Source organism: Crassostrea angulata, chromosome 5, assembly GCF_025612915.1.
Source record: "Crassostrea angulata isolate pt1a10 chromosome 5, ASM2561291v2, whole genome shotgun sequence".
NCBI lineage: Eukaryota > Metazoa > Mollusca > Bivalvia > Ostreida > Ostreidae > Magallana > Magallana angulata.
The window spans coordinates 43,245,759-43,260,264 of NC_069115.1; the positions used below are offsets into that span (position 1 = coordinate 43,245,759).

General features: G+C 33.1%; 2 protein-coding genes across 2 annotated transcripts; both read left to right on the top strand.

Annotated features, from left to right (window-relative positions):
• Positions 1-70: 70 nt before the first annotated feature.
• Positions 71-2,728, top strand: LOC128184659 (5-hydroxytryptamine receptor 1A-like). Its single transcript, XM_052854225.1, has one exon. The coding sequence runs from the start codon at positions 767-769 to the stop codon at positions 1,955-1,957; it is 1,191 nt and encodes a 396-aa protein (XP_052710185.1). The 5' UTR covers positions 71-766; the 3' UTR covers positions 1,958-2,728.
• Positions 2,729-5,042: 2,314 nt separating this feature from the next.
• On the top strand, positions 5,043-7,319 carry LOC128184812 (uncharacterized). The gene has a single exon (XM_052854403.1). The coding sequence runs from the start codon at positions 5,328-5,330 to the stop codon at positions 6,498-6,500; it is 1,173 nt and encodes a 390-aa protein (XP_052710363.1). The 5' UTR covers positions 5,043-5,327; the 3' UTR covers positions 6,501-7,319.
• Positions 7,320-14,506: the final 7,187 nt, after the last annotated feature.

The window sequence follows — 14,506 nt, forward strand, 5'->3', positions numbered from 1 at the left end:
ACATTCTGAATAAAAATATACAAAAATATTAAAAATAAGATAAGAATTCAAACAAAAAAAGTTAATTTTTTTTCTTTTAAGATAAAAGTTATACTTTAAAAATCATCTTTAAAATTTTAAGGTAGAACTGATGGACAATTTCTTGACACACAGACTCCTTGAAATCAAGTTTAAGATTAATTTTCTCCGGGAGTTTTTCAATTGTTTTTTTTTATTCACAAGTAGTGACTGTTATATTAACACTGTCTCATATTAAGATTTTAACAAAATGTACAAATTTAGCGTAGATGAATAACATGTTGACTCGTCGTCCTTAGTTGGGAATGTTCACGGACTTTTATCATTTATTTATTCATTATTCAAAACAAAGTTGCTTATAATAACTAAGTTTGTAACAAAGGGACATTAAAAACAATTATTTTATTTTATTATAAAAAAAATAATCTTAATCGATTGTAATAGTTTCTCTTTTTCAAGAAATCGACAGAAATCTGTAATCAAAGATATTTTCGTAATTTAATCGATGTATGTTAAAAGAAAGCGATTAATTTTCTTAAAATAATGAGATAAGTCATATAACTAAAAATAAATCAGAATCATGACGCCGATCTCTGGGTACGTAGTAATCGACTAATATAGAAAACGGATACATCCTATATGTTGATGAAATCCTTATACATTTCTACAATAACACTCACAGCACTTATTAACAGGTTATAAAATGACAGCACGAATCCTCTAATTTTGACGTGTATTCCATAGAACCATGAATTACACCGCGGAGGATTTAAATCAAGAGATTAAGGAATACCTGTATTACAACACTGGGATTCTCTCCCTCTACCTGTTTCTCGGAATAACGGGAAATGTCAGTGTTTTATTTATTTACACGTGTAGAATGAAAAAGACAGAGGAGCGCTATTTTATTCCGATTCTCGCCATTACGGACATTTTAGCCTGTTTAGCCGGAGTCATTCTCGGCATCGTTTCGAATTTTTACCGAGCGAACTATGTTTTGGACACATTCTGTAAAGTGGGATACTTTTTCACCTGGGCAACGACTTCCGCTTCCGGTTTTATGATCATGTTAATTGCGCTCAATCGCCATCTTAGGATATGTCGCCCTACAAGTGCACAGCTAACTCCAGTCAGGAAAACACGAGCCGTGGTTGTCATGATAACAATCTCCATAGTGATGTCCCTTCCAATGATGTATTTTCTGGGTAGCAGAGACGTTCCTTATACGTACAAGGGGGATTCTATCAATGCTACTCTTTGCACTCTCAGGTTCACTGATGGAACTTTGAACATATTACAAAACGCATATTTTTTTTTTCAAATAGTCCTTGCCTTAATGAACATGATTGTAACTTGTGGATTGTATATTCCCGTTGGTGTTACAATCTATCGAAGATTCAAAATATTTAACCAGAATATGAAGAATAGAGGTGGATCAAGTTTCTTCTCCTCAGGGTCTACGAATCATTCCAGCGTTAATCCGGCTCATAAGGTCCATGGAAAGGTATGTTGCAACGTTCCGCAGCACGAGATTTCAGTGATATCGTACGCTTCGACAGGTGCGGGGGAGAACGAGATGTGCCCGAAATGTGCGACAAGTACGCAGCCGTCGGCAGCCGAACGAAAAGCCGCCTCTCTCAACCGCCGAAAAGTTTATAGACGGAAAAAAGCTACGCATAACTTTACGCTCATGTTTGCAACGATTATAATAGTGTATATCCTGGCCTACGTGCCCACATTGATTCTGTTTATGTTACCCGGAAGTGATCCAGCTAATTTCTGGTTTTCAAGAAGTGGAGTGGAACTCAATGTTTTAGTCTTTTTTCAGAGAGCTTTCGTCATTAACAATATAGTTAATCCATTTATTTACAGCTATTTTGACTTAGCCTTTCGAAATCAACTTTTTCATTTTTTAAGTTGTGGGAGAATAGAAGCTTAAAATATCAGTGTTTCGATATCTTTACGAGGAAAGCAAGTGCGATAATTTGTTATGTTGTTCATGTTTTGTTACTTGTTACTTACTTGGTTTATATTTCAGGCATACGAAATTATTTCTGCTTGTTTCAATTTCTATTAACTTTGCATATGCACGGATGTTTACTAGTATATGAGTCTTGTTATTTTTAATGTATAATAATTTATTAGCTGTCCAGAGACAGCGGAATGTGTAATGTACATTATACGTATTTCTTGCTTTAAAAATGTTGTATATTAAATTGAATTGCTGGTAGCTCTTGCAATGCATTTGTAACTCGTACAAATGAATTTCATGTATGCTTTCTTATAATACATTGACCATCCACGTTCGTTTATCTATTAAATTCAAATCGATTTTTAAAAATGATTAATTTATTTAAGATGTCTAGTAATAATCCCTTCCTTTTTCTAACTCCAGTATTTACTAATAATGGAATTAAAGGATTAAGACACATTCAAGTTAAATATACTCTAACTAATTATGGTGTATGCTATACTATAATGAACCTACTCATGTTGAGGGTGGTCTACAAAACAATCATGAGATCTTCTTAAAAATTTAGATATGATAAATTCTAGTTATTTTAACTTTCAAATTTGAAAGTGTTCCTATATCTTTATATAGAGCTCTTCTTCTCACGGAGATTATTTTAGTATACAACAGGCCACGGCCATCGAGCCCTCTCAAGATTCACCACAAGAGATAATGTAACAAGTTTAATACATATTTCTTGTTTCTATTTATGAAATCGGGTACACTGTACATACTGTATACTGGGTTATTTTCGCCCAATGTAATTTTCGCCCTTCTACACTTGCAACCAGTTTCGCCCCGTCTTAAATTCGCCCAGACTCGCTTGTGTTCTAAAGAAATAACTTTGAACATTGGAATTCGCCCAGTCTAAAATTCACCCGCTGACAACGAGGGCGAAAAGGGCGAAAATAAAAACGGGGGCGAATATTTCTCTGTATACAGTATATGTGACATTGACCATTGTTGTATACCTGTACCTTGAATCTTTGGCCATTACATTGCCCCTTGATTAAGGATTATTTTAGATTTATCTGCATATCATTTAATATCTTACGGAATTTGGGGAGTTCATTACACTGAAACAGCTCCTATTTATACATGATATCATTGTTGTCAACACCAATTCAGATTACATCTAAGCTTCCGGTGAATTAAAAGTCAATGGCTTTAGTTCCGGTTTCATCACGCTGATGGTAGAAGATTGTATAATGATAGAACATCTGGTGTTTATTTATACAATATCGAGTAGTTGACTTGTGCATGTACTTAAACAAAAGGATACATCGCCTGATCGAATTTCACTGACAGTGGATGTTATTGCAATGGTTGTACAAGTACCCTTATATCAGATCTTATTTTAATGGAAATATGCAAGTGAATTGATAAATTTACAGACAGTGAATATGTTCTATTATTTTCCTTTTATCGACACTGTTAATGTATTCATAAACATGCTTATCTTTTAATTGGATAAAAATGACAAACACACTTTATTCTCTTGATTGATTCATTAATAATTTGCATTAACTTGAAAGTATACTTTTTCTTTAAATCTGAGTTTATTTGCAAGGCTGTTTGATTTATCAAATCCCGTCCCCTTCAACAAAGATATACAAAGATTATATATGATATCTAAAATTATACACATATTTACAATGGCATAGCATTCATAGGTTAATATACATACTTCCAAGTAATACCGGTTTTCCAAGCAATATTTCGAAGAATTATTTAAATTATTGTATAATAAAGGGATCGCCAAGAACAAAACCCATACCAAAGAAAACCCCAAAACAAAAACAAACTAGGGACAGAAAGATATTTACATTATGTTTTATGTATTATATCCCATTATATTTATCAAACATTGAAATAAACATTAAATTGTGCAAGGTGGTAAGTTAAGTTATGGAAGCATAATTCATTTTCTAAAATAATACACAATTTAAAAAAAAAGGGATTGTATTTTAAAATTCATTATGATTATTCTTAAAAGTAATGATTGTAAAATGCTAGCGACTTAGGTTTCTACCAAATATAAAACAACAAATACTTTATAACATTAGCTAATGATAATAATAACAATTGTACTGTTTTCCTATTGTCATTCAGCATTTAGATAAATATTGTAGAACGTGAAATCATCATCCATTCTTATAACTTTAATGATATGGCTGCATCAAAATGTAAGAAATATTCAATTTGAAAAAAAAGCCATCACATTTTTTTTTCTGCATGTATGAAGCATAATTCGTCACCAATATAATAAAGAAACATATATCAGTGCTTGTAAACGTATTTGCAATTACATTATTATTTTGAAAAAGAAATATACAAGAGACGATATTTGTTTCATGACAATTCCCATCCTCATCCTCATCATCCTCATCCTCATCCTCATCATCATCATCATCAATTTTACCAAAGCACATTCTTATTTCTATAAAAGAAATGAAAATAGCTTAATACCTCTGTGTGTAGTTAAATTGATCATATGCATTTTATCTCATGTATTTAATCATCGTCTTAAAATATACAAATTCCCAGCAGAAAAGTTTAAAACTTTGTTGGATCTGTATTTTGCTCAATTCTTTCAGAAACATGTGGCTTTGTATTGGAAGGTAAAACAAAACAGAAAATACAATTTTCAGCTGGAATTGTTACTCCTTTGCTCTGTGAGTCTGTCCCGAATTTTTGCCTCCACCACTTTTTGCTTGATATTTCGATAATCATAAATACCTTTGTGCTCAAACTACATTCATCCACTAATAAGAAAAATGTTTAGATTATCTGTGTTGAAACACCCCCTCTACTGCTTCAGGTTTCAATACAGAACCCAAACTAGAAAGTCTACGGGAATTTTGCATCGCATCAGCCAAAATTAAGCCCGGATGATAACGTTGAAAAACTGTGCGAGATATTCCGAGTGAATTGCGAATGATTAAGAGATGTAAACATTTCCCTTTATGAATCTCCATCAGAAATTTGATTTCCTTCCTGTCAACGTTTATGATTGAAAAATGATTGTATTTCTTTCACTGACATGTTTTTGTTTTTGTTTTTTTTATATATTAAAAATCATTAAATAGCGATGGAAGGCATAAATTGGGACAGCTTTTAATTAAGTTCCGCCTTTCATATTACAGCATGCATGATATTGCAATGTACATTATATAGGGAGGTGAGTAAGCTGTCCACCATATAGACGAACAGGAAAAACTATCATATATCAAACAATTTTAAAAGTGAAAAGTTGGAGAGGAATTTTTCGTTGATATTTAGTTGATATTCTAATCTGATGATGAATTATTCTGCTGAAGATCTGAATGAAGAGGTGACAGGAATACTTTACTTCAATACTGGGTTGTTATCATTGTATCTCTTTCTTGGATTAAGCGGCAACGGAATTGTCTTATTTATTTATACACGCCGAATAAAACGCACCGAGGAGAGATATTTCATCCCTGTGTTGGCCATAGCGGACATTTTTGCAATTTTGTCTGGCGTTGTTCTTGGGATCGACTCAAATTTTCATCGAGCAAATTACGTTATAGACACATTTTGTAAGGTCGGGTTCTATTTAACTTGGACGACGTCGTCAGTTTCCGGAATAATCATTCTATTGATAGCCTTAAATCGCCATCTAATGATTTGTCGACCGACCGGACCCCAGCTTACTGTCGCAAGAAAAAGAAGGGCAATCGTTGCAGTAATCATATTTTCCATCCTGTCATCTGGACCAATGCTGTATTTTATAGGGAAAAGGCAACTCCCCTTTGTGTATAAAGGACAACCCATCAACGCAACTCTTTGCACATTGCGTTTTTCAAGCGGTTTTTGGTATAAGTTACAAATGGGCTATTTTGCGTTAGAGGTCTTTTTAACCGTGCTGAATATGTTATTAACATGCGGTTTTTATATACCAGTGGGTGTGATTATATATCGTAGATTTAAATCAACGAAAAACAGATCTAAATTAACCGGTGATACGCAAGAAATGTCAACCATTCAATTAAGCGAAGTTCCATCAAATCTCTTCAAGGTACAGCAGATAGACAACAGCGATGTAGAAGACTCGGCAATTTCAACTACAATGTCAACAGTCGGTACTTCACACAAGGACATTATACCGGGTACAAACAAGGAAGTGAAGAGAGATGAGAGAGAGTCCTCGGTGAACAGGAAGAAGAGGGTACGGCGTAAACAAGTCAAGCACAACTTCACAACGATGTTTGCCACCATCATTGGTTTCTATATTCTGGCCTACCTCCCGACTATGATGTTAATGATTATTCCGGGTCAAAACCCGGCCGAATTTTATTTTTCAAAGAGCCCCGTAGCAATCAATCTACTTGTTTTCTTACAAAGAGCTTTCTTGTTGAACAACATTTGTAACGCTTTTATTTATACTTACTTTGATTTGTCCTTCAGAAAAGAGGTCAAGAAGCTATTATGTTTACCTTGCTTGTAATATTACATTGACAACACAATAAAATAATGTTTTACCATGTTGTATTATCTAATAACTTTATTATAGTTATTAATTTCATAAAATTATGATAAGTTTAAAGTAATAAAAACAATTTACTATGCTTTCGAACACACGTGCAATTTAGGCGTTTTCAAAAAGTTTAATTGTCCAACTGACTAGAGAAAATTATATATTTTAAAACACGTTATCATTAAACGGAAATTTCTACCACGTTAGTAAAAATATGACGATATGTGGCGTATCAAACAACTTTAACTTTCATATGAAAGGGAAAAAAAAATCTTCATGTAAATCAAAAGTCCGGGAAATCTTTTTATCTTTAGTACAACATACAGTTGCCACGATTAAACCTTGTGTAATTATATTATTCAGCTTTTAGTAAATTGCTAGTTTTATAGAGGTTTTTCTTCGTTCATATGTGGTTTTGGTATTTGGTTTTTCATCCCAACAAATTAATGACATTTTAACCCTATTGTTATTTCTATATCTTGTGTTTCAAACGTGTATCTTTCAGATCCGACACCTATATCGAGAAAGTGTCGCTCAAATCCGGTGTTTTGGATATTATTTAGATTTAGTCTAGTGCTAGTTTTTTTTTTTTAAGATGTTTTTCTCCTTTCATTTGTATTTTGTTGTCCTGAAGAAGGGATGTGTTGTCCTTAATTCTGTAAATATTTACTTTATTGTTCGTGACGTTGTTTTATATATATATAACCAAACGTATAGGAGATAAGCTCATTGTTTTGATTTGTTTTGGGAATGTTATTTCATTGGTGCGTTTGTTTTGCTTTTTGTATAATAAACCCTGGAATTAACAAACACATACTTTGAAATAACTATTCTTTTCAATTACTCTTTTGGCAAGTTGAAATATCCAGAAATTATGTCAGCATGTATACTTAAATTGAAAGTTGTTAATAAGTAATTAATCGTCATTAAAACGTTTGGATTCGAAAGTTTAAACCAACTTGTTATCATTTCAAAAGTATAATGTTGGCAAAATACAGATCATTTTCACTGATGTCGTGGCATCTATGTTAAGGAGCATTCTACACGGGATCGAAAAAACTTTCATCTAAAAGTATTTCTAGGTAATCATTTTTAATCCTTTTAACAAAAACAAATATTACAAGATTCTATATCGAAATCCGACATCAAAGCATCCATATATAAAAAGGTTGACAACATGATTCAGTATGAGAGCTGTCCTTGAGAAATGCAAAATATTGGTAGTAACAGGGTCCATTTGAAACCAAATATCAGAGTTTTGAATAGCTTGACAATGTATGAATATCACGATAGATGGTACATAAAAATGGGACAGGTTACAATTATGCTCGCAAGCAAACCAGTAAAATTTTGTCCAATATTTCTGCAAATTACAATATTTTTTTCAAAAATGTGTTGCTTCAACCTGCATATCTTCTGATTGGGATATACATAGATCTTACTTCGTATAAATGACTTCAGGCAAATTCATTTTGTTTTCTACATTGTTTATAGCGTGGTCTTTTGTTTAATTCGAGACCTAACTCTCGCTAAATTTTTGGAAAATTTTTATTCCGATAAGAATATACAATATTATGATCGTGGGACTAATTAAAGTGAACATAATAGTACAAAAGATCATGTAAGAAAAACTCATAACACGTATGAAATTTGAAACGTTCCAGGTATGAATTGTGGCATTGGATTCTTGAAAAGGGATGTCCTCCCTTTTTTTTCTTCAAACAAGATAAAAAATAGGAACGGCCAAAACACAGGATATACATCCAGCCACGATAACGACAATCTGACTCTTGTGTTTTGCCCATGGCAACGATGAAGGTCTGCATAATTTCTTATACCTATGAAAAGCTATTTTCAGGAGAAGAACTACTTCCTGAAAGGTTATTCAAAGTCCCATAACTCCGACAAAAAGTATTGACCAATGCTGATTTTCGCACTTGACCGAACTCTTGTGTTTTGCCCATGGCAACGATAAAGGTCTGCATAATTTCTTATACCTATGAAAAGCTATTTTCAGGAGAAGAACTACTTCCTGAAAGGTTATTCAAAGCAGACAAGAAGTATTTATTAGTCCCTTTACATAACAATGATAATGGGAAAGCGGCTCAAAAGAAGTTTTAAATCATTCCAACAATTCCTCCCCAAAAAAACAAGCATCAAATCCACTTCTGCGAGAAATGGAGCGAGGAACACGAAATATGTAAAGCCAAAAAGCAAAAAGAGAAAGTAGTTCTAAGTATAAGAAACATCCCAAGAAAGACTGTCTTTGGTAAATATCTTTTTAAAAGTATGAAGTCAAACTACTTTGTTGTGATATTCATCATCAATCTACACAAAACAAAAAGTATATCACTTCTTGCTTACTGCTTAGACAAGATTTACTTTGACACTTGTATTTTAAATCAACTGAGGTATGAAAAATGTTTATTTTTGTCCCCCGCCGCAACGCAGAGCGGGGACATAGAAATGCCAGGCGTCCGTCCGTGTGTCCGTGCGTCCGTGTGTCCGTCCGTCACACTTTTTTGTAAGCGCTCTCATGCCTACAAATTTTGACGGATTTTCATTAAATTTATACCAAATCGTTTTACCACTATTACCTTGGTCAAGTTCGAAAATCAGCATTGGTCGATACTTTTTGTCGGAGTTATGGGACTTTGACCACAATAATGACTCTGTTTTATCCAAAAATTGACCTTGTAAGCGCTCTCATGCCTACAAATTTTGACAGATTTACATGAAATTTATACCAAATGTTTATACCACTAATACCTTGGTCAAGTTCCTAAATCAGCCTTGGTCGATACCAGTATACTGCTTGACCGGCGGGGGACCCAGGAATGCTATTCTTAAAGCTTGTCTCCTTTAAAACCTTCCGCCACAAAATATAATTCATTAATAAACAGCTGTAAATATGTATTTGTCTTAACAATTTTATGCAACGTAGTGTATTTAGATTTTAAGGTAAAAGGTCAGGGCTATACGTGATATAACTTAAAAGCAGGGATCCTGTGGAATCTTTGATAATCTTTTAAAAGGCTTTCACGCTTCCGTCAGAAACATATGCATATGGTCCACGTATTGCAGTCGCTTTTTAAGCTTCTTTGTAAGTAGCAGGATTCCGTTCATAGAGTGTGTCATGCCCTTTAAGACTTATCTGGCCCCGAGGTTATAAAACTTTCTTAAGTACGATTTCGTACTCCAAATCTTACTCCGTGCTCCATACCGTACTCGTACTCAAAGGTATCGAGGTTATAAACTTTTTCATACTCATACTCGTACTCCGGCTGAGTACAAAACGGCGATTTTCTGAGTAAGCTATGAAGCTTTCTCAAAGTCGTACTCAAGACATTTAATCTAAATAAAATGCAGTGCAAACATATAATATTGTTCATATTGTAACGTTGCTGTATTATACGCTATAATTTAATCATATTTACATGTATATGAATTAAAATGGAAAGTTTTTACCATTAATGACATATCTAGAATAGATATAATGGAGGTGAATTTAAGAGTAAGGGCGAACTGCAACCAAGATTATCAAAATAACTTTTAGATAGTTTGCTTCATTAATTAATGTACATATATATGTAAATCTACGTACAAAATACTACCGTTGAATAGCTCGACTTTTTAAGAATTCTGTTTTTAGTCAAATACTACCCATACACCCTATCATTTGAAACAAAGAAATCAATGTACATGTATCGTTATTAATCAATTTCAATCAGATGTACTTGCTGGGTCCCTTTTTTGATTACAGTGAAAATGTAGGTTAGTTCTAAACATTAACAAAGGATGGGGGATGCATAAAAGTCTAAAACTTTCTATTACTTATGTAATGAAGTTCTTTTTGGATTTTGTGGGGGTGATAGCGAAAACGACAAACAGTAAAATAAACAAAACAAAATGAATTTATTTATGAACAAAACAAATTAAAATAATAGAATATGAAGAGACTCACACTCACAAACACACACCCTCACTCTCTCACTAAGAAAGAAAATATAACTTTAAAAAGTTGATCAATCAACACTGACAACGAAACAACAGTGAATGAATCTTTAACACATTCAATTGTCAGTATCTATATGAAACAAATAAATGCTTTAAACGCTGACTAAATATTGCAATAACAGTATGTAAAGGAATAAACCAACAAATCAAAATCACCAATACTGTTATTTGTAATTTCACAGAAAAAGTAAATTGGAATGTTATCTGTAATTAAACAATCAACTTTTATCACTAGGGAAACTGATAAATCATTTAATCATAAAGTAGAATTAAAAGTTTGGCTTCAAATAATTGCAAAAGCCACCCTAAAATAGTCACCACTGGGCCTCCATAGCACACAAAACACATCAACAAAACGTTCCGTCTCCAGTCCCGGACTCGAAGGTCTCTCACTGGAAAGCTATCCACACAGGGCCTCCTAACCACAAACGTTCATCAAACACGAGCTCCCGTGCGTCCCACTTGCGTCACGCTCTGCTCCGTTATTGACTCTCGGTCCTAGTCCTGCCCGACATATGCTACGCTAAGCAAGCCTTCAACTGACGTTGCACCACTGACCCACTGGCTTTAACGATATAACTATCCCTGCACTGAAACAATAATAACCTATTCTAAAACCTATAAACATACTCATTTATACAAGGAAAATAACAAAGACCACACCCTCGTAAATATACCATGAAACTGACAAAAAACATACCAAAACTTACCGGCTGGAGAAAATCAAACGCCCAATCAGATTCACAGTAATTTATGGCTACCAGTCTACCAGACTAACTTCTGGACTTCGCCAAAATTAACAAACTGGAGGACGAATTTAACAACGTGGCCGCACACTTGACCAGCAGCCACGGCTTTAACTCACCAAACCGGTTATACTAAAAATAGCTCTAATACCGAACACTCTCGATTGACAATTATGGAACACAACTTGGTCCAAAATTACAACTATTTACAAACAAAATACAAAAATGAAATAAACTGAATTCAACTTCATCACAACTTACTTATTAATCAATTATCATTTATGCCACAAAACTTGGAAAGGGAAACATTTTATAGAATAAGCGGTAAATCAGTGGCGGAGTTAAGGAGGTCATACACAGCCCCCCCCCCCCCCCACAGCCCTAAAAAAATTGTCCAAATAAAGTTAAATCATACTCCTTCTGGCAAAGATAATGTACAACTTACAAGTCTTAATTATCTTTTTTTTAACTTGGGGGATTTCTCTACATTAGACTGATTTCAATGGTGCAACAGGAAGAAAACGCGTGTGTTCAATGGTGTAACTAAACCCTCCCAGAAAAAAATGTATGTAATCGATTGAAAATACATATACTACTTGTGATAAAATAGCTTCTTCGCATTTTCATGCGAGAGATTTTTCTCTATATAGCTTAGTTGTGGGAATATTCATCTCTTAAATTATCTTATTTCATTAGCAAGTAACTATCTAGATACTTTATATAGTTATTTCTTTTTTATCTAAAGTAACCAAATATTTATGTCAAATGCATTAGAATTAACACATGTATTTTGAGTTTTAAAGATGAATAGGAAAAGGCTTGCTCAAAAATATCAAATGACGTTACTTAAGATTAAAAATGACACAGGACGTGTATATGTAAATTCTAAACACACATTTTCAAGCCTTGACTAAGTGAGAAAAACTTGAACCATCAATAAAACCCCACAAAAAGGGTTACAGCAACTTTAGTACACATTTTCCTTGAACACGTTGTTTCAGTTTAACGTGGTCCTCATAGTGGAATTTTCAAAAATATTTCAATTAGTGAATTTTCTTAAACTAGATCTCGTGCACATTCCCAAAAATATTGAAATGAGAAACTTTACGTGTGTCCTTGGCTTTTGGCATATGTTCATTGATGCAATTCCAACCCCAACCCCCACCCCAACCCATCAAGATATTAGATGTTTTTTCTCACAAGAATTAAGGCAAGTATAGTATGTTGCAATTAAATTGGAATACCCCTATAATTTCTTTAGTGTATACTTTCTGAGTGTGAAAATAAACGGATCTTCTCAGTATTTTTGTGATTTTCCCAAGTATATGTTTCTATTTTTGAATTAAACTCTTTCTGTTTTTTCTAATACAGGAACTGTTCACTAAATATCTTAAAAGATATCCACTTGGGGGCAGTGACTTTCCAGTTTTGTATTGGCGTCGTTTCTGACCTTTTCCTGAAATTAAAATATCAAAATCGTTAAAAAGCCAGGAAAACTAAAGATATATCGAACTAAATTTTATGTTGAAATACTCTCTTCATATCTTTATATTCATATCGTTCCTTACAATATAATTATACTTAATCATCACATGCATGAATCACTATCTGAGTCTCATGAGAGAGAGAGAGAGAGAGAGAGAGAGAGAGAGAGAGAGAGAGAGAGAGAGAGAGAGAGAGAGAGAGATTGATTTGACATAAACACAATTTGTTGATAATTTTACCAATTACACTGGATTTTTCTCGTCTTTGTTGCTAAAAAATTCATAACTTATAGATGCAGACACATCTCCATGCTTGCAGATGAAGAAGGTAATATGTACATGTAAATAATGTGTTACATTTTGTTGATAAATAATTAATCTGAATACATGTACAGTTTGCCTACTCGCAGGACTATTTACATGAATTACTGTTCTCTGTCTTTCTCCAGAGACGTAAATTTTCATTGATCGGCTTTTGGAGCATACTCCAAATAGTACTCAGCGGAGAACGTACTCCAAAACTTTTATAACCTCGGTTTTTAGAGCCGTACTCAGTGGAGCACATACTCGGAGTACGGAGTACGAGTTGGAGTATGAGTATGGAAAAAGTTTTATAACCTCGGGGCCTGGCTTATAATTTCTCTACAAACAGAAAATAAAATAAAAAATAGATAAAAAAAAGTAATTGAAAAGGATTTTGGCTGTTTTGTTATAGACTAATAACCGACTTTAAGCGAATTTTTGTGTGTTTATATTTTATTCATAGTACACTTTATAAGATTAAATACTTCTGTGTCATCCGCGGGTATGACATATTACCTTAAATACATGAAAACCTTTGCTTTGTTGTTGTAGATGAAAAAAGTTAAAATCTTTTTGCAATGAAATTTAAGAAGTTGAGAAGGTTCACGATAAATAATAACAATATTTATTTCTTGCGATTAACAATAGGTTTCTAGCAGTAATACTAATAAACATGAACACATTGCCGATCAAATTATTACATCATACATGCAAATGAACTTTGGGGTTGTGTTTCACTGTTCGTTTTTTTGTTCAAGTAAAATCATTTAACTGTAACGTGTTACATGTACCATGATACGACAGCTTCAAGGAACGACTCGATTCCGAAGATGAAATATAATTTCTTTAGTGAACACATTCACTTGATATTAATATTCAACAATATTTGAAAAATAATATTTTAAAAAATGATCATTATATTGACGATCATTAAACTCGGAGTTGCCTTTACTTACCCGCATCGGTACATTTTCACATACACATCAATTTGATGGCGTTAATGGATGAATGAAATGATTGTGACAGACATGTGCATTCATGATTAAAGGAGAAAACAAAAATTGTGTATATTAAATGGGCACTAATTTGATAAATTTTTTAGTCAACATGACTGGAAATAATTTCGAATGGTATTATGTAATGTCTTTCTAGTTTTGAAATTTTTTTTATCGAAAGACAATAAGGCACTAAAAAATAAATAAATAAGTAAACAAAACAATTAAATGACCCTTCATACTCCATCCAAAACAATATAACAATAAAAAACAATCCTCAAGTAAAACAATCGTAAAAAAACCCACAAATTCATTTTTTTTCATTAAATGTAAAGGGTTCAAACTGTACGTACATTTTCGACCATTATATTAATCATTCTTTTAAAAAATGTTTTAAAACATTAATGTAATACTAAATATCTTGAATGTTA